Source organism: Hyalella azteca, unplaced genomic scaffold (assembly GCF_000764305.2).
Source record: "Hyalella azteca isolate HAZT.00-mixed unplaced genomic scaffold, Hazt_2.0.2 contig5366, whole genome shotgun sequence".
In the NCBI taxonomy this organism is placed as follows: Eukaryota; Metazoa; Arthropoda; class Malacostraca; order Amphipoda; family Hyalellidae; genus Hyalella; species Hyalella azteca.
Window position 1 is genome coordinate 661,935 of NW_025935560.1, and position 23,322 is coordinate 685,256.

At 38.7% G+C, this 23,322-nt stretch overlaps 1 protein-coding gene across 1 annotated transcript; it reads right to left on the bottom strand.

Annotated features, from left to right (window-relative positions):
* Positions 1-494: 494 nt before the first annotated feature.
* On the bottom strand, positions 495-16,912 carry LOC108681143. The gene is made up of 11 exons (XM_018170138.2): positions 16,629-16,912; positions 16,264-16,321; positions 15,983-16,065; positions 15,264-15,443; positions 8,385-8,712; positions 6,278-6,345; positions 5,878-5,962; positions 5,506-5,563; positions 5,222-5,304; positions 2,967-3,149; positions 495-1,462 (listed from the first exon to the last, which is right to left on the bottom strand). The coding sequence occupies exons 1-10, from the start codon at positions 16,698-16,700 to the stop codon at positions 3,145-3,147; spliced, it is 1,020 nt and encodes a 339-aa protein (XP_018025627.2). The 5' UTR covers positions 16,701-16,912; the 3' UTR covers positions 495-1,462; positions 2,967-3,144.
* Between the last annotated feature and the right edge of the window lie 6,410 nt (positions 16,913-23,322).

Here is a 23,322-nt window from a genome sequence, read left to right on the forward strand (position 1 = left end):
TGTTTTAGGGCCCTCAATAATTTCACGATGGCCGTGTTGGCTCAGCTTTCCTGCCGTGTGTGTACGGGCACCCGACGGTCGTTTCGGCACAGCCGCGTAACGACTCACTGCGATAACCGTACCTTCATCATCTCTGTGATCCCGCCACATATTAAATAATTTCTATAATGTGTGAAAACAATGAAATCATCTGTTGAAAAAGGTTTCAGCATTTCGGGTTGTACTAGTGATCAGGGTTTAAGTATGTAGATGCTACTTGAATGTCTGTCCAGGTGTCTACAGGATATTTTGTTTTCGTTGGTCGGTGCTCCTATTTTTGCAAACCTTTTAACTATAATCTTTATTTCGGTAGGATTCATGCAGAACGCCTTTAAACGCCACTCTTTATATCGTCTCGCAGACACGCTACCTAATCAATTGGTGTACTGGAAGTGAAGGGGAAATTGAAATGAAGAGATTAGGTATTAGAAAACTTCATATTTCCAATATAGGTATTAAACTATAAACTGTGCATTCGTTCACCCATGGCAAACATTAGTAAGATGGCATTGTCAGGTTGTCACCGAATAATGGACTTATTGTACGTCACCAACAACAGCCTCTTATACTACTACGAGATCCGAACGAGAAATTGAATCTTGATCAGTCTAATGATGTATAAATATAATTTGTTTGGAGACAATTGCATGACAGATTGAATACGTTCCAATTAATATATTTAAAACATGTTTCTTTAATGTTATCAACTTTTAATTACAGGATTTTTACCTGGAATAAGAGATACGATGGTACGGGATGCGAAGTTTGAATGCTGTTATTGGCCCCTCAAACGCTGAGATCACAGCAACCGACATTGAACTTTTTCAGCAGAAGTTACTTTACAGATTCTAATTGATATGAAAGCGTAATAGTAAATTCCGTGAAATTATACAAATTATGTCACTATAAACTAGCTAAACAAAACTAATTACAAAACACTGTGCACAAGAATCCTTAAACGCGCTTTAATCCAAATGAGCTTCCAAACAGCAGCGCATATCGATAAGCTAAAAGCCTAAAATCTATTGGGATCGTGAACATGGATGGCAGACTGCGGCGACTCTGAACTGTTGAAGAGAGTCGTGAGATTTCCGGCAGGATTTTGCGAGGGACGAGCGATGTCTGACGGACGGAGTATGACGTCACTCGGGGGAGATGCATTTGTTTCGTAGGACATTTGGGACACGGCCAAGTGGTAGGGCGGGGGAAGTGAGTTCAAACTCCCGTAGGAATAAGGCATATAACTCTCGTGAGGCAGAGGAACTGTGAAGACAGAGGAAGATTCCTCCGGGGGTGAACGGTGCGCAACGTCTCTGTACGACGGGGGATCAACTCCAATTCTATCCCCGTCCGTGGAAGTGGAAGATTCTGTGGCTGCCGGTGGGGATTCTGGTGCCGAATTGGTAGTCGACGCGACTTTGACCTGTAGAACGGATTCATGAAAAATATGCCAGTCGGCTATTCCGTTATTGAACTAAATCAAATAGTTGTTTGAAAAATTGGAAATAAATTTATTGAGTTTACAATGAAAACGTTTTTGTGCTGTAAGTTTGTTTGTGCGAAAACACCAATTCAAGTTGTCAGCGAAATAAACATAACTCATTGAATTATAATTTTTCGTTATTATTTCTTTATTCAAGACGAGATACTCCTTAATTAGTGACAGAGAAAATAACTATCAAAACATTTTTGAATGGAAATCATGAGATCAACTATCAAAACATTCAATGGAAGTACGGAAAGATACCGACACGGGAGATGTCCTGGGCATATAAGAGCTTTACAATTTTCCTGAAATCGTATTTTTTAACAGGATTCGACGAGTCCATATGATAACTTTTCCAATGATTTTCATGTAAGATTTTGTCTGTTTTCAACATTCCAACAGTGTCAGTATCACACTAAGGCATAATTAAGTTCAATCTTGTAAACTAAACAAAGCTTCTATAAAGCGGTTGACTATAGACGCTGTGTCACCGACCCACGCTGATTACGACTTTTGAAACTCGTAGGGTCCACGTGGGACGTCATAATGAAAATTGTATCTATTATGATACGTAATGAGAAAAAAGCTAACTGCAAAATTATTAACGTAACTACCGAGTTGTGTGGACCGCCAAATGTCTCAACTGGCCATTAAAATAGAACATATAATTTGTCAATCCAAAATCCGTGCAATAAATAAATCTTGATGTCTCGTTTCGCAATGAAATATTTCGTCTCTCCTCGAATCGTTGGGGCATGTCAAGTTATATAGTCTGTCTCGTACCGGGTCAGAGTATCCGGGTAACAATTTCTAACTTTTGTGACACAATGTTTTCTCGATTTCTAACTTTATGCTAAATGGCATTTTAAGTTTTCCCGGTCTTTCCTTCTGGAGTATTTTTCGTCTCAATGTTCCGGCGCAATTAAAGAGAACAATTCATGGGCACAGGAATTTGCATAATCATTTCTTATTTAGTCACAATCATAACTTTAAAAGATGTTCATTGATATGTTAGGTGGTCTTAGGTCCTGTAGCACTTATGTGAAATGAGGCTTCTTGTCGGTATTTAGAAGCTTCTAAGTCGTATTCTAATGAGTTATTTCCATTTTATGAATACACATTGCTTGATCTGTCACTTGGTATTATTTAGACCCTTAATTGTAATGTCAGTGGCGGTCCATCATTGACATCACTCCATCACAATTGTAAAGGCATTAGCCTCACCACTAGTCTGGCTATAATGGAACTGAGTACATCACATTCTAGTGCCGCGAAACGATAAAATCTAAAGTAGAAAGTGTGAGAGCTCGTCATAATTGAGCTCTCATAATTGAGGGTTAATTATATTGAGCATAATAACCCCTCTAATCCCTTATTTCATTTAGGTCCAAGAAACGAATACTGAAAGTCTACATTTGATTGAGAGATCGTGTCAATTGACCATAATTAAACGGCATCTCCACACGATGCCGGCTGACAGCAGCAGCGGAAGACAGATGATGATCAGCACAGCGTCATTCGGTGAACAAGTTTCGGGCCCACGGGCGAAAAATCCAGTGAGCAAACACAGCAGTGATATCGTCAAGCACATGCGGGAGTAAAGCTTGAGCAGGTTTGGCTTACTCTGTAAATAAAAAGAGCGAGTGAGATATAAAATAAAGTGAGGCATCAAGTCTCCTGTTAAGAAAACCGATACCCAATTGAATGACCAACACCAACCTGAGATTTAAAGCCTCGAGTTAAAGCCTGAGATTTAAAGCCCAGCTAGGGTCTGGAACGACAATGCGAATAAAACACAAAGTCGTAACCAAAAACCGAAGGAAGCTATCAAAAACCGGATTCTGGCAACAATTTCAACGCTAAAATACAGGGGTTGGACAAAATAATTGGAACACCTGATAAATTTAGAGAAACTTTATTTAATACGGAGTTGGACCCCTTTAGCCTTCAATACAGCTTCAATACGTCTGGAAATCGAATCATACAGCTTCTTGACTTGTTTTTTTTTAAAGGCCTCCCACACTCACCATTCCAACAAAAAAAAAGGGAATTGATTTTATTAATTAAAAACAGGGAATAGTTTCATGTCAATGATCAGGGCCCCGACCTTAACGCCTCTGATGGTGGCCTACACCGACTCCGATCGAGGGTCACTGAGCTGTGACGCGAGCTAGGAGCGGGCCCACGTAGAACTTTTCTCTGACTGCCGTTAGGATGCTAGCTGCATTGCCTCTCTGCACAGCCAAACCCAACCTTTGCTCCAACCATAGAGTCTCTCTACGTTCGCCGGACAATTCCGTAATGCGACGGCCAATCTGTGATATTAAAGGACCAGTCGTTTCAACATATGTGCCAGTCGTTTCTAATGCGACTGGCTCGAAACGATACCGAGCTGCCAACGCCGCGTATTTACGTCTCTTGCTATCCTCCGCCGCACGAGCCGCGAACCCAGCAGAACTAGCCGAATTATTGACGTGCGACTCTGCAAAAGTGTCGACGCAGGTTGCATCCCAGCACAAACACCTCCCATTAGAAAATGGGAAAACCGTTAAGCCAACTGGTCTCTTACCATCACCTCTGTCCACTCCAACGGGTTCAAAGCAAGTCTTGACTTGTTCTATTGGAATTTTCAGACACTCTTCCAACAAAACCTTCTCCAGTTCATCCCGACAGGAGGAGGACTCGTCTGACTCGTCAGAGGACTGAGGACTCGTCTGACTCGTAGGAGGACTCGTCTGAGAATATTACTCGCCTACACTGGTCTCGAGACCAGGTTTTGTGGTCCTTGCATCACAGCATCCGCTTCTGAATGTTTCCAGAAGAAAGTAGAGGTTTCCTGATAGCGGCTCTTCTATGGTATCCACCATTATGAAGCTCACGACGAACGGTTTTGGTAGAAACTTCATTGCTGAGATGCTGATTTAACTCTGCACGCACCTTTGTAGCCGTAGATCGCCTATTTTTTCATAATACGGTTTAATGTCCTTCGATCTCTATCAGATAGCTTTGAGGGTTGACCACATTTAGTGCGATTATTAGATGTTTCCCCTGTTTTTCGAATTGCGTCATCGTCCTTGATATAGTAGCTCTCGAAAAACCGAAAACCTCAGCAACTTTAGTGATCGAAGCTCCTGTCATGCGAGCACCACCAATTTGCCCTTTTTCAAAATCAGTTAAGTCACGCATCTTACCTAATTTTTAAATAAATCTAGAATAGATTGTGCCTTTACCTGTAATAGTAAAAACAACATATATTAATTATGTATGTATACCAACATAATAAAACTCTGATGAATGTTTTGGACAGAGGAGGAATTTAAAGAAAAGGTACTAATAAGTGTAGTGTTCCAATTATTTTGTCCAACCCCTGTAGATATATGTACTACTTTAAAAAATCATAAGAATTATAAAGTTAAAAAATCATATGAATTCTAAAGTGAGAGGTTTTAAAAAATTATACGTGTTTAAAGTAAAATATGTGGTTTTAAAGTTAAAGCAATGAAAACTAAGAAATAAAAAGTCGTAGCAAAATTGTAAATCAGTTCATTTAAGTTTGGACGATGGTCAACACAGACGGCTAATAAACGGCGTCGAAGTCATCATGCGTCAAGGGGAAAGCTAGTGCAAGGTGGCAACCGCAATTACAACGTATAATTGCTTATATATTTCTACTAGCTTGGCCTCACTAGTGATTACCTTCTTTACTCCGTAGTAAAGCACGCCGGCTGCGCACCCTGAGCTCAGACTTATGACCCATAGCAGAAATATTCGCAATCCACCTGAAAGTACAATAATAATTACTTGTCAATGTAGAACCATTTTTATCTTGATTATTTACCTAGTGTATGTTTAAATTGCATATCTTTATTTAATTGGGAAAATATCTCAATGACACAAAATCCTAGATTTGATTTAAATAATATGCATCACGATTGTTCAAATCAACAACGAAAACTTTCGTCGGAGTCAATAATTCTTACTTGAAACGAAGTGATTTCTTACGATATCGCCCTGTACGAATGCGTAAACTGAGACTATCTGAAAAGTATGTCATGTACTAGGATTAATTGAATTAAGGTTGGCTATATAGCATAGCGAAGTATTCCTCCTAATTTGTATTTACCACATTTGTATTCCTACGTTTTTATATAAAAAGAACTACAACAGAAATTCATGAATAATCTCACGGCCCAAGAATTGACAGAGACAAATAAACTTAGAATTTTTTTTTTAAACGCCCACTTCAAATTCATGAACGTAATTCTTCACTCATCTCATTATCATTCTCATCGCTCATTATCAAAAATCATTCTACTTTATGTTCACAGTTTTTGTATCTTGCAAAAACTGACCGAGGTGAGTACAACTGCGGCCTTCCCAACGGCCGTGTAGCGGATGACACAGCACGCGTTGTTTGCACTCATGGCACTTGCGCATCTGTTTACCAAATAACGACAGAAGAATTTCTAAACTAGAGTCCAACTGTACAAATCACTTTGATCTTCTAATTATCCACAATTATATGTTATCATTGAATGTTCTGGTATACGTATACTCTTCCTTATTATGAGTAGCGTTATGTGTTGCCAAACGACATCCAGTAATGAACAAAATATGATTCAAATATTTCTAAATTATTGGTTGAAAATAATTAAACACAACAATCAAAACATTAGTGTAATCAAAAACATGAATTAAGGTGGTAGATTAGTGAACATTTTTGCCAGTGAGGAGAAATGATGTATTTCATACCACGGTCTTCCAATTAACACTGATACCGTTGCTTTGGTGTAGTGTCCAGCGGCTCACCACGTCATGTACTGCGCAAAGCAAAAAACATTTATGATGCAATTATTGAGTATCCAAAACTATTTATCTTATCACGATTATCTTGTCGCTTCTATCAGCTCTGACTCGGATCTCCTGGTACCAGTGGGAGGGATATTTTCAAAAAGTTCTGCATGTAGACGAAAATTTACTTTGTTTGGTGTTATTTCCCGTTACTGTTGGTAGTCTCAATAGCTAGAAGTATCCCATTCTAATTTATGTGATAGTCAACCCTGCCTCTACAAACCCAATAACGTCGACTATTCTGGCACTAAATCATAAGCCGCACAATAACGCGTTTGCTTGCGTTTTCCGCGTATTGCTGTGCTGATAATGACCGGTGAACAAACACCCCATCTCATCTAATAGATATCAAATGCAAGAATTTTACATGACTCTTTGTGATGATTGGTGCGGACAAGCTTATTGCGACTAGCCATGCATACAGACGAAACATGACGTGGCATTTTGTAACTCTTTTCGGTTTGTAAACGATACTGTCAGAAAATCAAATTCCTTTTCATCTTGAACTTGGCTAAATCGAAGGAAAAAATTACAACGAAAGTTTAAACTTTTATAGTGCACTCAAGAGATGTAGATAAACGGGGGCCGAGATAATATCATGAAAGTCAAAAGTCGAACCCGCGGCAAAAAATTGCGAACAACAATTTTGTTACAGCAATCGGGACTTTCATACAACAATATGTGAATATGAAATGAATGCTGCGCTGATACAATACCATTGCACGTCGCTCTCTAGAATTTCTTCAGTTTAAACGTGGTCAACGGAGAATTGCAATTAAGTAGTAGAGAAATTGACGCCAAAAGCTGCCGAGGTTTAAGTTCAAATTGTTCATTGAATTTAACCTCTTAGCAAATTCTTACGTGGCAACCGCAGAAAAGCTGTTTAGAAATCCTGTCGCATATTAGACCACCTAATGCAAAATAAATTGCAACATTATTGGAAATCTTACAACTGTAAGGACTTTACACTATTGAATTTGGATTCTACAAATTCATTTAATCAATTATCTCTAAAAATATTTGGCTGCACAGGCAATGGCGCATCCACAGTTTGCTACATCTGTCGTAAAACAAAGCAAGCTGCCCTTCTTTTGGTAACAGTAGCAGAGAATTAAAGATAGCTTTCAATTAGGTTTCCTTGTTCTGAGCGCGGAGAAGCTCAAGTGCGCCAGGCACGGTCTCTTAGTAGTGCTGTGACGTCAGCGTGAAGCAATGAAACGCGGACTTGACGCAATGAAGCGTGGACGTAACGCAATGAAACGTGGCGTGACGCAAAAAACCGTGGACGTGACGCAAAGAACCGTGGACGTGACGCAATGAAACGTGGACGTGACGCAAAGTGTGACGTCACAAGGAGGGAAAAGGAGCAACGACAGCAGAACCACAAAATTGCAGATACTAGAGAGAGAAAGCAAAAAATTCACTAGGCTCTAATCATGAATTAAACTGGTAAAAGTGATGAAGCGGTAATTTCAAAGATATTTCACTAATCTATTTAACACCTTTTTAACAAACCTGAGGTTCTTAATGCCCGTGTTGAGATTAAATGATGATACATGGGAATTGATGTTTAGAAATTTAAAGGAAATCAGTAATAGGAGTAGAAATTTGGACGGGAGAAGACCGCATGAATATGTGGAGGTTTAACTGCGTATTGAAAGAGGATCACGGACTTCAACTATTAATGACACAATAAATATTGCCAAGCGAATTTATTAGCATAACAAACTACCAACGCGAATTTCACGTATCCTACTTTAGGCTAGAATATATACTTGATATAATCCGATGATGTTCTCATATCATTTTTTTAGATTTTTATTTGATACAACTTAGTAATGATTCGATATAAATTTAGCACAGATTTGACAATTTTAATGCAGATTTAATATAAATTTAATATAAATTTGAAATTGAATCTGATATAAATTAGATTAAAATAGCGTAAATTCTGTAAATAACAGAACTGACGGCGACTCTGAACTGTTCAAGAGAGTCGTAAGATTACCGGCAGGAGCTTGCGAGGGAAGAGTGATGTCTGACGGACGGAGTATGACGTCACTCGGAGATGTATTTTTTTCGTAGGACATTTGAGACACGGCCAAGTGGTACGGCGGGGGAAGTGTGTTCAAACTCCCGTATGAAAAACCCCTATCTCTCTCGTGAGGCAGAGGCACTGTGAAGATAGAGGAAGATTCCTCCGGGGGTGAACGGTGCACAACGTCTCTGTACGACGGGGGATCATCTCCAATTCTATCCCCGTCCGTGGAAGTGGAAGATTCTGTGGCTGCCAGTGGGGATTCTGATGCTGAATTGGTAGACGACGCGACTTTGACCTGAAACGCGATCGAAAGACGCGACTTGAAAAATATGCCTGTCGGCTATTCCGTCATTGAACTAAATCAAATAAATGTTTAAAAATTGCGAACCAATTTATAGGTATTGAATGAAAAAAGTTTTTGTGCTGCAGGTACGTTTGTGCGAAAATACCAATTCAAGAAGTCGGCGAAACAAACAAAAGTCATTGAATTTTCATTTCTTGTTCTTATTTCTTTATTCAAGACCAGACGCTCCTATATTAGTGATAGCGGAAATGATAATCAAAACATTTTTCAATGGAAATCATTAAAATCAACAATCAAAACATTCAATATGAATCCGAAACGATTCAGACACGGGACGACATGTCACGGGCATATAAGAGCTGCACAATTTTCCTGCAATTCTATTTTAACGGGATTCAATGAGTCACATGATAGCTTTTAAAAAATTTTTTTGCAAAATTTTGTCAGTTTTCAACATTCAACTGCATCAGACTAAGACATAGTGTAAGGTCAATCTTGTAAATGAAACAAAGCTTATATAAGCGGTTCACCGACCCGCGCTAATTGCGACTTTTGAAACGCGTAAGGTCCACGTTGTGCGCCAGTGCGCCACGATTCAAATTGTATCTATTATGAAACGTGATAAAAGAAGAGAGCTAACTACAAAATTTTTCTGCCATCCATGCAACGCATTGACGTAACTGTCGAGTTGTGTGGACCGCCAAATGTCGCCAAATTGTCTTAAGGTTTGTATTCAAAGCCGCCCGAACTCCACAGCGACCTTGCTCGAGTTTGCTGCCGAGACGCGTGAGGGCTGGTTATCTTACGTCTGGCCGACGCGATGCCGTAGGAATGCCTGCTAGCGCAGCCGTGTCGGGCTGGACCACCGTACAAGCTTACAACAGTGCACATGTAATGAATGAGCTTTGACTACTGCCAGCAAATTCTTTGCTATTTACAGCGCGATCGCGCGATCTTAAAAAAAAAATAAACATAATGATGTGCCGTCATTTTAAATCTTTTTCCATGTTATTTATTTAATTTTTCCGGTTCAAGCAAGGACGTGATTATTGTAAAGTTCATCATGGCAAAAAATAATTTAGGCTTTGATACCCTTTCTTTCAACTGAATAACATATTTTATTTAACTTGTGATAAATAAAGTGAACAAATTATATTAACAGAATACAACTTGGATGTGCATAGACCAATTCAGACCAATAGTTAGCTCGTAACGATAGAGCGACACTGGCATGAAGTGCGTCGATGCTTGTAGCATGGGTATGGAGAAAGAAAGGGAGGTTGTGGCACCGCAGTGAGGGTTATTAGAGGGATAGGTGTGCGCGGACATCTGTGAGGGTTTCACACACTCATGTCTGACACCCCTACTCTCGCCACCTCGTCAAAGAAATACCAATATCTTTCACTGTAATAGGAGCTTAGACTTCAAGCCAAATTGGCTGTTTTCACACAGATATATATTATATATTCATTTTCATCATATAAATGCATCACATTCAACACCTAAATCATTAACATTATATTTAATTCAGAGAGTACAAATTTCTGAACGGAAGACATATTGTCACTAGACTATTAATTATTTTTTTCTGTTATAGGCACGTCAAGGGAAGGTTAAAGAAAGGCGACGAAATTTTAACTTTTACGGTTAATCAGGATTTATCAAACTACAGAGACAGTAATTCAGACTATACAGAGGCCAAAAGTTTACTTATAATGACAGTGATACTGGCTGTCACTTGCACAGCAACAGCGAAGTATCCGTCTTCATGGGGATGGAGACAGAAAGGAAAGCTGTGAAACCGCAGTAGGGGTTTTTACAGGGTAGGGGGAGGGGTTGTAAGGGAAAAGATTGTGTAGCTCTTTCTTCTCAAATGGTCAAGGCTCGATCGACTGAATACAGAATGACCCGTATAACGAATATTCAATATCTATTCAATATTCAACATCATCGTTGATAATTCAAGGTAACATGTTGTTTAAGTAAAAATTTTTAAGCTGCACTTCCATTCGCTTGAGCCAAAACATCGGTTCAAAATCAACAACAATTATGTGTATATCTTCTGGTATCCAGGTCACGAAATAACATTTACTTCGTCCGGTAACTTTCATCTGACCTTGAACTTGGAAGAAGTAGGAATGCCTTCTGTTCAGTATTATTTGATCGTCAACGACTTTCAAATGATTGCATTTTTTAGCAATTACATCATCTTTTATTGTCTTGAAATAACGTGCAGAGCTTGGGCATTTGATTTCAACAACGTGGTCATGATCCACAAGACCGTCTTGGGATGCACCTAAATAAGGCAAATCTTTTTCTACGAAAAACCGCATCTTTTCACTGAGATGCCCAATTTTTTTGTAAGCCTTCTAATGCTAAAGTTTCCCTCTCCCGCCCCCACGCTACGGCATGAATCGTGTCACTCAAGCCATTCATTATTCTGTGGGCGACCAACTGCTTGCTTGTTGTTTTTCTCAATTTGCATACAGTCCCGAAATTCGAAGCGGTTAATCTTTTTCTACGTTCATTATGCCATGATGAACAATTACTTTGTTGAATTGTTGAACACTCAAGGGTCTGAATTTGATGTTCATCCAGGGACAAAGTTTGAATAAAGTTACTTTTAGCTTCATCTGACACGGTAGCGAAAGCGTTGCTCTTATAACCGAAAGCTCGACCTTGTCTCCTTTTCAACTTGACAGCACTTCCGTTGAATAGCCGTTTTTTGGCATTGGCCTTCTTTTGAGCCAAATGAGCTTCAATTTTCATCCTGACCTTGTTAGGGGATTTCCGAGGAAGTTTTTCGTGGATTAATGAATGCAAGCGTCCGGTGTTATGTGCTATTACAGCACCATTGCATCTGTTTTTGAAGCCGTCTTTTAACCTAAAGTTTATTCTTTTTCCTCCCATAAACTTTGCAACTTGACTGAAGAAATTTTCTACTCTGTTGCTACTAACGTCATGAATAAGACTGTCTGCTTGGTCCTTCACTCTGTTTAGAATCTTCATTGTGGCTTGAAAAACTCCTGTTTTTTCAAGATCTGGCAAGTGATTTTGATCATCTGGATTTTTACAAAAATAATTTCCGGTTGTTGAGCACATTTTATGATCACCAAAGACATGCCGGGCGCTGTTCAAAATGTCTTTTTGCAACCCCTCGATTTTCTCCTTTTCTGAAACACTCAATTCTTTATGGTGTCTTATAGCGCCATGTATGGCATTTATCAAGCGCTGAGCACGAAACTCTACCAGTTTCCTTTGTTCCACAGAACTAAGTTTCGCTGCCCCTTTAGCTTTGAAGACATCATCTCTCAAATGTTTCTTGCAATTCCTAAAGATGTGATTTCGGCACTCAATTTTTTTAACCTCTTCAGGAGCGTAAGGCATGATTTCGAGCAGTTTCGGGTACACGCTACTATCCCCGTCTCCAACAAAGTAACTGTATTTCAAGCCATGGGTTTCTAGACTCGTAGAAAATCCTTCCGCAAGGATGTCGGCTTCCATTGATGACGGACTGTCATGCCAATTTTGACTGCAGGCATGGTCTTTCGGAGTTTTTTTTACGCTTAGCATACGCGCAGACTGCGCAAAATCGATTGCGTACGCCCACGAATAGAATTTTACCTGAGCGATAGCCAACTATTGCTGCAACTTCAGAGAGAGCTGAGTAATTATGCCCATACGATCGCTTAGACCAGGCACCATCTGCAGTAACTAATATCTTAGGGATACCATTTGCATCTACTCTATTTTCTCGGATGGCCAAATCTTTTTCTTCTTGAGCCGCGACTTGCATGCTTTCCAAAGATGTTTCGATCCATTTGTCACTAACACGTTGCTCGTATTTATGATATGTGTTTTGAGTGACGAAAGGAACGCTGAGTGATCCCAAAAATTCTGAAGCTTGCGACCTTCCGATGCCTATAGCTAGAGCACCTGACACTGCTGAATAATTTGATGAATGCACTCCTTCCTCAGAACTTTCTTCTTCAGTACGGACACACATTTTTAAATTGCACATGCTACATTGGAATTCATAGTAGCGTAAAGCCCTCGTCGGACATCTCTTACGAAAATGAAATTGTAAAATGAACAAATGTTTGTATTATGCAACGCCATTTTACACACATCACTAAAAAGATTTTTGACATCGAAGAGCCTCCTACCACTTAATGGTTTTAATGCATTTTGAAACACTTGTAGAATGTCACTGTTTGTATTAGACACAACACTGCTTCGATCTGATCCGGCATTCAGCATGCTCAACTCTTCACTGTTCTTATGTGGATTAGCATCCTGCACGCTCGCTTCCTCCGAAATTTCGATCACTAAATCACTCAGATCGTCTTCGTCGCTAGTAAGATCCACAGTTGGAGTGATATTGTTGGCGACATTTTCACCCGAAGCCGATGCGTTTAGATCCTTTAGGAGATTTTGTTGTTTCCTGCGGAGCAAAGAACAACATTGATACAATATTGAACCAAGACTTGAAAATCGGTATTACATAATCGCAAGCATTAATATTTACCATCAACATGATAATGGCAGGCAACTTAAAGAGATAAATTAATTTTAAACTATCATTTTATGTATTACTCACTTATGTTGTTATCTTGATATATTCATAATAAGCAATAAAATGTGATAAATCTTACCTCCATTTTTTTAACTGTAATCCTCTATTGATTCGGTATGCTGAAAGACACGGTCTTGGGCTTTTCGTTTGCTTACGAGAGAATCGCATGTTGTCACAAGGGTTCTCGCCAACGAACTAACAATGGAGTGCTGTAATTTAAACGTGCTAGCCCTTTAACACAGGGCCGTAGGAGGGAACACGGGAGGGTAAGCAGTGCAGCCTGTCTACCTCCATGCGAGGTGGGGTAGAGGATGTCTTCCCCTCTACCCTCTATGGGGTAGACAAGGGTTGCCACTTCAGGCCAGAGATTTATGAGCGTACGACACGTTCAACGTGCTCAGCGCTAGCATCCAATGAAAATGTGAAAACTCCTGTTTAGCAATGATGAAAACATTTTTTGGTTGTGGATATTTACAAAATGGATGTTGATTCCGACATGTATTTAGTAACATCAGATAGAGAATAAATAGTACTACACGTTTACGCCTCAAAAATTTCGGTAAGACGCCGGTTTAATTAACATCGAGGTACAAAATTATCATCTGTCATAACTGGCGTTATACAAAGCTTACATATTTTTTGTTCCTTTACACGGATTGTAAATAAATACCTAGATAAGTATGGAAAATTTCAGATCGTCATCTCATTTACGAGTGGAGTAAAGTTCACCCTAATTAGTGAAGAACTGCTTAGGAACCTGTCCGGGACCTCGCGGCTCTCAAGCACCACCTTAACGGCCTATTAAAACTCGAACATTTAACTTGTAAATCCTAACTACGCGAGATCGCAATGTCTTGATATCTCGTATCGCAACGAAATATCGTCTTTACTTGAATCGTTAGGGCATGTCATGTTATATAGTCTATCTTTCTCGTAACATATCAGAGTATCCGGAGAACAATTTCTAACTTGGGGCCACAACGTTTTCCCGATTTCATACTTTATGCAATAGTATTTTGAGTTTTTCCCGTATTTCCTTCTAGGGTATTTCTCGTCTTGAAGATCCGGCCCAATTGAAGAGAACAATTCATAGGCACAGGAATTTGCATAATCATTTCTTATTTAGTCGAAATCAAAATGTAACGGGCCAGATATAGGCCTCATTTTGTGTACTATATAGATATGAAGCCGCCGCACTCCTCGAAAGAAGACTGCAGAGAAAAATGTACTAGCCGAACTGTCTTCGGCTGTAGTCTGTCTCTCGTATGGAGCGACTTCATCATTACCATTGTTTTGCCTATCGATTGCTGGATGTACGTTCTACGTCATCTGCCAGGGACCTGTTAGGTGCAATTTATTTCGCAATTTTTGAAGTAATTATCTCAAGCCTCTTATGTAAACGTCGGCTTGAACTTCATCATTGGTTTGGTTGTTTTAAATCTTCCTCGATCTTAGGGCCCGCTGGCAGAGAGACCTTATTAAAGTGTTTAGACGTAGTAGTGTCCCGCTACAAAAGAAGTAGTAGTAGTTTCCCTTAATTTTGAAAGAAGTTCATTGATATGTTAGGTGGTCTTAGGTCCTGCAGCACTTACGTGAAATGAAGCTTCTTGCCGGTATTTGGAAGTTTCTTGTTCGCACTCTAACGAGTTATTTCTGTTTTTTACAAGCACATTGCTCGATCCGTCGGTTGGTATTATTTAGACCCTTAATTGTAATATCAGTGGTGGTCCAACATCACAAGTGGAGCTAATGCCATCACAAGTAAAGGCATAATTAGCTTCACAACTGGTCTGGCTAATGAAACTGAGTACACCACCTTTAGTGCCTCTCAACGGTCAATCTGAAGTAGAAAGTGTGAGAGCACGTCACCATTGAGAAAAAGAACCCCTCCATCCACTTATCTCATTTAGGGCCAAAAAACGAATACTGAAAGACTACTCATGATTGAGAGATCGTGTCAATTTACCATAATTAAACGGCATCTCCACACGATGCCGGCTGACAGCAGCAGCAGAAGACCTGAGATGATCATCCCAACGACATTCGGTGAAGTTTCGGGCCCACGGGTGAAAGCTTCGGTGAGCAAAAACAGCAGTGATATCGCCACACACATGCGGGAGTAAAACTTGAGCAGATCTGGCTTACCCTGCAAATAAATGGAACAAGTAAGATATCAAATAGAGGCATCAAGTCTCATGTTAAGTAACCGACACCCAATTGAATGGTATCCAACACCAACCTGAGAATTAGTAAAAGGCTAGGGTCTGGAACTACAATGCGAATAAAACACAAAATCGTAACCGAAAACCGGAGAAAGCGATCAAGCACCTTATTCTGGTAACAATATTATTACTAAAATTGATATATGTACTACTTATCAAATTACAGCAGTTAATAAATCATATGAATTTTAAAATTAAAAGTTGTAAAAAGTTGACGTTTTAACGTATGGACGGTATGCGTATTTGAAGTTAAATGTGGTTTTAAAGTTAAAAGTAATGAAAATTAAGTAATAAAAAGTCGTAGCAACATTGTCAATCAGTTCATTTAATTTTAGATGAAGGGTCAACACAGACGGCTAATAAACGGCGGCGAAGTGATCATGCGCTAACAGAAGGTGGCAACCGCAATTACAACGTACATTTGCTTATATATTTCTACCAGCATGGCGTGATTAGTGATTACCTCCTTTATTCCGTAGTAAAGCACGCTGGCAGCGTACACGGTGCCCAGACCTATGACCAGTAGCAGAAATATTCGCCATCCACCTGAGTATACGATAACAATTACTTGTCAATATAGAACCATTCTTATCTTGATAGTTTTCCAAGTGTCTGTTTAAATTACATGTCTTTATTTGATTGGGAAAATATTTCAACTACACAAAATTTCAGACTTGTTCTAATTGTTGTACAGTACGATTGTTCAGCTCAACAATGAAAACTTTCGAAATCAATCATTCCTACTTGTTTCGTAGTTATTATGTTCGATAACGGCCAGCAAGATGGCGTAAGCTGAGACTATCTGAAACGGAATATCTTGCGACTTAATTGAATTAAGGTAGGATATATAGCATAATGAACTATTCCTGCTAATTTCTATGAAATTTTTAAAATTCATCTACTATTTTAAAAAGAGCTATAGCAGAAATTCTTGTATATTCTCACGACCTAAGGGCTGGCAGTGAAAATAAAGTTTGAAATTGTTTGAAAACCCCCACTTCAAAATCATGAACGTAATTCTTCTCTCATTTCATTATCATTCTCTTCACGCGTTATCAAAAAATCATTCTACTTTATGTTCACAGTTTTCGTATCTTGCAAAAACTGACCGAGGTGAGGACAACTGCGGCCTTCCCAACGGCCGTGTAGCGGATGACACAGCACGCGTTGTTTGCACTCATGGCACTTTGCCAAATAACGACAGAAGAATTTCTAAACTAAAGTCCAACTGTACAAGACATCACTTTGATTTTTTAATTATTCACAATTAATTATCATTTAGGTCCTGTTATATTCTTCTTTATAACGAGTAGCGTTATGTGTTGCCAAACGACATCCAGTAATGAACAAGATATTTTTTCAAATATTTTAAATTATTGGTTTAAAATAATTAAGAGCAACAATCAAAACATTAATGTAGACAAAATCATGATTTAAGGTCATAGATTGGGGAACATTTTTGTCAGTGAGGGGGAAATGATGTATATCGTACCACGGTCTTTCAATTAACACTGATACCGTTGCTTTGGTGTAGTGTCCAGCGGCTCACTACATCATGTACTGAGCGAATAAAAAAACATTAATGCGGCAACTATTGATTATCCAAAACTATTTATCTTATCACGATTATCTTATCGTTTCTATCATCTCTGTCTTAGATCTCCTGGTTTCAGTTATGGAGGGAGATTTTCAAAAAGTTCTGCATGTAGACGAAAAGTTACTATATTTGGAATAATTTCTCATTTTGTTGGTAGTCGGAATAGCTAAAAGTATTACATGCTAATTTATGTGATAGTCAACCCTGCCTCTACAAACCCAATAACATCGAATATTCCGGCATTATATCGCATTAAATCATACGCCACACAAATTACACGTTTGCTTGTGTTTTCCGCGTATTGCTATTCTGATAACGACCGGTGAACACACACCCCGCTTCCTCCTAACAGATATTAATTACTATAATTTCACACAACTCTTCGTGATGATTGATGTGGACAAGCTTATCATGACTCGCCATACAGGCGAAACATGACGTGAACATTTTTTAACTCTTGTCAGTTTGTAAACGATACTGTCAGGAAATCAAATTCCTTTTAATCTTGAACTTGGCTAAATTTAAGGAAAAAATACAACGAAAGTTGAAATTTTTACAGTGCACTCAAAAGATGTAGATTAACAGGGGCCGAGATAACATTATGAAAGGCAAAAGTTGATACCGCGGCAAAAAAAATTGCAAACAACAATTTTGTCACAGGAATCGGGAATTTTGTACAACTATATTTGAATATGAAATGAATGCAAGTTGCACGTCGCTCTCTAGATTTTCTTCAGTTTAAACGTGGTCAACGAAGAATAACAATGAAGTAGTAGAGAAATTGACGCCAGAAGCTGCCGAGGTTCAACTTCAAATTGTTCATCGAATTTAACCTCTTAGCAGATTCTAACCTGGCAACCGCAGAAAAGCTATTTAGAAATTCTGTCGCATACTGGACCACCTTATGCAAAATAAATTGCAACATTATTGGAAATCTTACAACCGTAAGGAATTTACACTATTGAATTAAGATTCTACAAATTCATTTAATCAATTATCTCTAAAAAGATTTGGCTGTACATCTGTCGGTAAACAAAGCAAGCTGACCTTCTTCTGGTGACAGTAGCAGAGAATTATTAAAGATAGCTTTCAATTAGGTTTCCTTGTTCTGAGCGCGGTCCTGCGCGGAGAAGCTCAAGTGCGCAGCCAGACGCGGTCTCTTAGTAGTGCTGTGACGTAAGCGTGACGCAATGAAACGCGGACGTAACGCAATGAAACGTAGACGTGACGCAAAGTGTGACGTCACATGGAGGGAAAAGGAGTAATGACAGCAGAACCGCAAAATTGCAAAAACCATAGAGAAAAAGCAAAATTTTCGCTAGGCTCTTATCATGAATTAAACTGGCAAAATTGATGAAGTGGTAATTTCAATGATATATGACTAATCTACTCAACACCTATTTAACCAACCTGAAGTTTTTAATGCCCGTGCTGAGACTTAATGATGATACATGGGAATTGATGTTTAGAAATTTACAGGAAATCAGTAATAGGAGTAGAAATTTGGACGGGAGAAGACCGCATGAATATGTAAGGGTTTAACTGCGTATTGAAAGAGGATTACGGACTTTAATTAATTATTAATGACACAATATATATTATTTATATATTAGCAAAACCAACTGCCAACGCGAATTCCACAAACCCTACTCTAGGCTAGAATATATATTGGATATAATCCGATGATGTTATCATATCATTTGTTTAGATTTTTATTTGATTTAACTTAGTAATGACTCGATGTAAATTTAACACAGATTTAACAAAATTTTAATGCAGATTTAATATAAATTTGAAATTGAATCTGATATAAATTGGATTTAAAATATTGTAAATTTTGAAAATAACAGAACTGACGGCGACTCTGAACTGTTGAAGAGAGTCGTAAGATTACCGGCAGGAACTTGCGAGGGAAGAGTGATGTCTGACGGACGGAGTATGACGTCACTCGGGGGAGATGCATATGTTTCGTAGGACATTTGAGACACGGCCAAGTGGTAGGCTGGGGGAAGTGAGTTCAAACTCCCGTATGAAAAAGGCTTACAACTCCCGTGGGGCAGAGGCACTGTGAAGACAGAGGAAGATTCCTCCGGGGGTGGCCGGTGCGCAACGTCTCTGTACGACGGGGGATCATCTCCAATTCTATCCCCGTCCGTGGAAGTGAAAGATTCTTTGGCTGCCGGTGGGGATTCTGGTGACGAATTCGCAGCCGACGCGACTTTGACCTGTAGATCAGATCGGATTCATGAAAAATTTGCCTGTCGACTATTCCGTTATTGAACTAAATCAAAATGTTGTTTGAAATATTGGAAACAAATTTATTGAGTTTAGAATGAACAAGTTTTTGTGCTGCAAGTTCGCTTGTGCGAAAACGCCAATTCAAGAAGTCAGCGAAAAAAAAGCGTTAGTTATTGAATTTTCATTTCTTGTTATTATTTCTTTATTCGAGAGGAGACGCTCCTAAATTAGTGATACAGATAATAACTATCAAAATATTTTTCGATGGAAATCATTAAAATCAATAATCAAAGCATTCAATGTAAATACGGAACTTATTATGTCTTACTTAGTCACATTCATAACTTTAAAAGATGTTCAATGATATATTAGGTGGTCTTAGAAACGAATACTGAAAGACTACTCATGATTGAGAGCGCGCCAATTGACCATGATGAAACGGCATATCAACACGATGCTGGCTGACAGCAGTAGGTGAAGGCAGGTGATGATCATCCCAACCATTTTCAGTGAACAAGTTCCGGGCTCACCGGTGAAAGCATCAGCGAGCAAAAACAGCAGTGATATCGTCACGCACATGCAAGAGTATATACCGTGAGCAGTTTCGGCTTATTCTGCAAATAAATAGAGGGAGTGAGATATAAAATGAATTAGAGTTTGTTTAGGAGTCATCACGTCTCATGTTAAGTAACAGACTCCCAATTGAATGGCATCCAACAACAACCTGATAATCAAGACCTTGAGTACGTAGAAGGCTAGGGTCTGGAACGACAATGCGAATATAACATATGATCGTAACCGAAACCTAAATGGCGGAGTCGTAATTTATGATTCGTAATCAAAACCGGAGGAAGCTATCAAAAATCCGGATTCTGATAACAATTTTAACGCTTGAATAGATCTATTTACTACCTTTCAAAAACCAGCAGTCTAAATAAAATCATATGAATTTTAAAGTTAGAAGCTTCTACAAGTTAAATGTATTTAAAGTTAAATGTGGTTTTAAAGTTAAATTCATTGAAACTAAGAAGTAGAAAGTCATAGCGAAATTGTAAATAATTTAATATAATATTGGGTAATGGTTAACACAGACGGTTAAAGTGCTTATACTCGGGCTTGTACTCGCTCCTAGTACTCGTTACGAGTCCAGTTTTGCCGGCTGAGAGCCCAGACATGATGAGAGTATTGGGTAATTGGTTAACAGTCCGCAGGCGCCAGTGCGTCGTTGGGAGCTGTCCAGTTTGGTCTTTGCGTGGTGGAATATGGAACGTAACGATAATGACGCGTTTGAGGAAGCAGTTGGTACCATAGAGTCCACTCTTGCTGAGGTGAAAAACTTTGTAGATCAGCGTAGAGTGTGGGTGAGAGACCTAATAAGGTCTCGTCTAACTTTCAAAAAACCACTTTCTCAATTAGTTTTTGCTGTAATATTCATCGTGACGTACATCCCACAGTAGATCGTAATCTTGGAATATATATAAGAAAAGTTCAAAATCATCTGAACCTCTTGACGTTATTACAACCGTCGTCGTTAGGACAAGACACAGTTCATAACAATAGAGGATACAGAGCGGCCAAAGCAAGATACTGAGTGGCACACGTGTAGCTACTCATGCACTACGACTGCCGCAGTCCAATTAACTAGACTGCACACAACAACTTGAACTGCTTCACAGTATTTGGTGTGCAACTATTCGGAGCTAGCACTCAGGGCGAGTATTCGGAGCGAATGCAAACCCCATGTATAACCGCATTTATTAAACGGCGGCGAAGTGATCATGCGACAAAGGGAATGCGAACGCAAGGTGGCAACCGCAATTACAAAGTATAATTGCTCGTCTATTTCTACTATCATGGCCTGATTAGTGATTACCTTCCTTAATCCCTTGGAGAGCACGCTGGCTGCGCACCATGTGCTCAGAATTATGACCCATAACAGTGCTATTCGCCATTCACCTGAGAGTACGACAAGAATTACTTGCCTATGTAGAACCATTTTATCTTGATCGTTTACCTAGTGCCTTTAAATTATATAACTTTATTTGATCATTTAAATATCTCAATGACACAAAATTTCAGATTTGTTTTAATTATTGTGCATCGCGATTGTTTAACTCAGCAATGAAAACTTTCAGAATCAAGAATTCTTACTTGTTTCGGAGCAATGGTCTTCGACAACGATCTGCACGTAGGCGTAAACTGCGACTGTCTGAAAAGTAATGTATTAAGATTTAATTGAATTAAGGTAGGATATATAGCGTAACGAAGTATTCCTACAAATTTCTATGAAATTTTCAAAATTCAAATACATTTGCATTTAAAAAAGAAATACAGCAGAAATTCTTGTATAATCTCACGGCCCAAGAACTGACTGTGAAAAATAAACTGTGAAATTTTTTGTAAAAACTCCCACTTCAAACTTAGGAACTTATATTTTCGCTCACTACTTTGTCATTCTCACTTACAAGGTAAAAAATCAATTTACTTTATGTTCACCGTTTTCGTATCTTGCAAAAACCGACCACGGTGAGGGCGACTATTGCCTTCCCAACGGCCGTGTAGCGGATGACACAGCAGCACGCGTTGTTTTCACTCATGGCACTTGCGGATCTGATTGCCAAATAACGACAGTGGAATTTTTTAGCTATAGTCCAACTGTAAAAGCCAACACTCTGATTTCTAATTATTAATAATTAATTGTTATCATATAGGTTATGGTATACTCTTCCTTATTATGAGTAGCGTCAATATTTTTAAAATATTGGTTGGAAATAATTAAACGCAACAATCAAAACATTAGTGTAATCAAAATTATGAAGCCATAGAGTAGTGAACATTTGTGTCAGTGAGGAGAAATGATGTATTTCATACCACGGTCTCCAAATTAACACTGATACGTTCCTGTGGTGAAGTGTCCAGCGGATCACCTCGTCATGTTAAGTGAAAATCAAAAAAACATTTATGATGCAATTATTGAGCATCCAAAACTATTCCTCTTATCACGATTATCTTTTCGTTTTTATCATCTCTGCATGACTCAGATCTCTTGGTATCAGTGGGAGGGAAATTTTCAAGAAGTTCTGCATGTAAACAAAAATTAATTTATTTTTTTGGTGTCATTTCCCGCTAATGTTGGTAGTCTCAATAGTTAGAAGTATTCCATGCTAATTTCTGTGATAGTTATCCTCCCTCTATAAACCCAATAACGTCGAATATTAAGGCACTAAATCACAAGCCGCACAATAACGTGTTTGCTTGCGTTTTCCGCGTATTGATGTGCTGATAACAACCGGTGAACAAACACCCCATCTCATCTAATAGATATCAAATGCAAGAATTTTACATGACTCTTCGTGATGATTGTTGCTGACAAGCTTATTGTGACCCGCCAGACAGGCGAAACATGACGTGAACATTTTTTTAGCTCTTTTCAGTTTTTAAATGATACTGTCAGGAAATCAAATTCCTTTTCATCTTGAGCTGGGCTAAATCGAAGGAAGAAATACGAAACGAAAGTTTAAATTTTTATAGTGAACTCGAAAGATGTAGATTAACAGGGGCCGAGATAATATCATGAAAGTCAAAAGTTGAACCCGCGGCAAAAAAATTTCGAACAACAATTTTGTCACAGCAATCGCGACTTTTATACAACTATATTTGAATATGAAATGAATGCAAATTGCACGTCGCTCTCTAGATTCTCTTCAGTTTAAACGTGTTCTTCGGAGAATAACAATGAAGTAGTAGAGAAATTTACGCCAAAAGCTGCCGCGGTTCAAGTTCAAATTGTTCATCGAATTTAACCTCTTAGCAGATTCTTACCTGGCAACCGCAGAAAAGCTGTTTATAAATCCTGTCGCATAATAGACAACATAATGCAAAATAAATTGCAACATTATTGGAAATTTTATAACCGTAATGAATTTACACTATAGAAGTTGCATTCTACAAATTCACTTAATCAATTA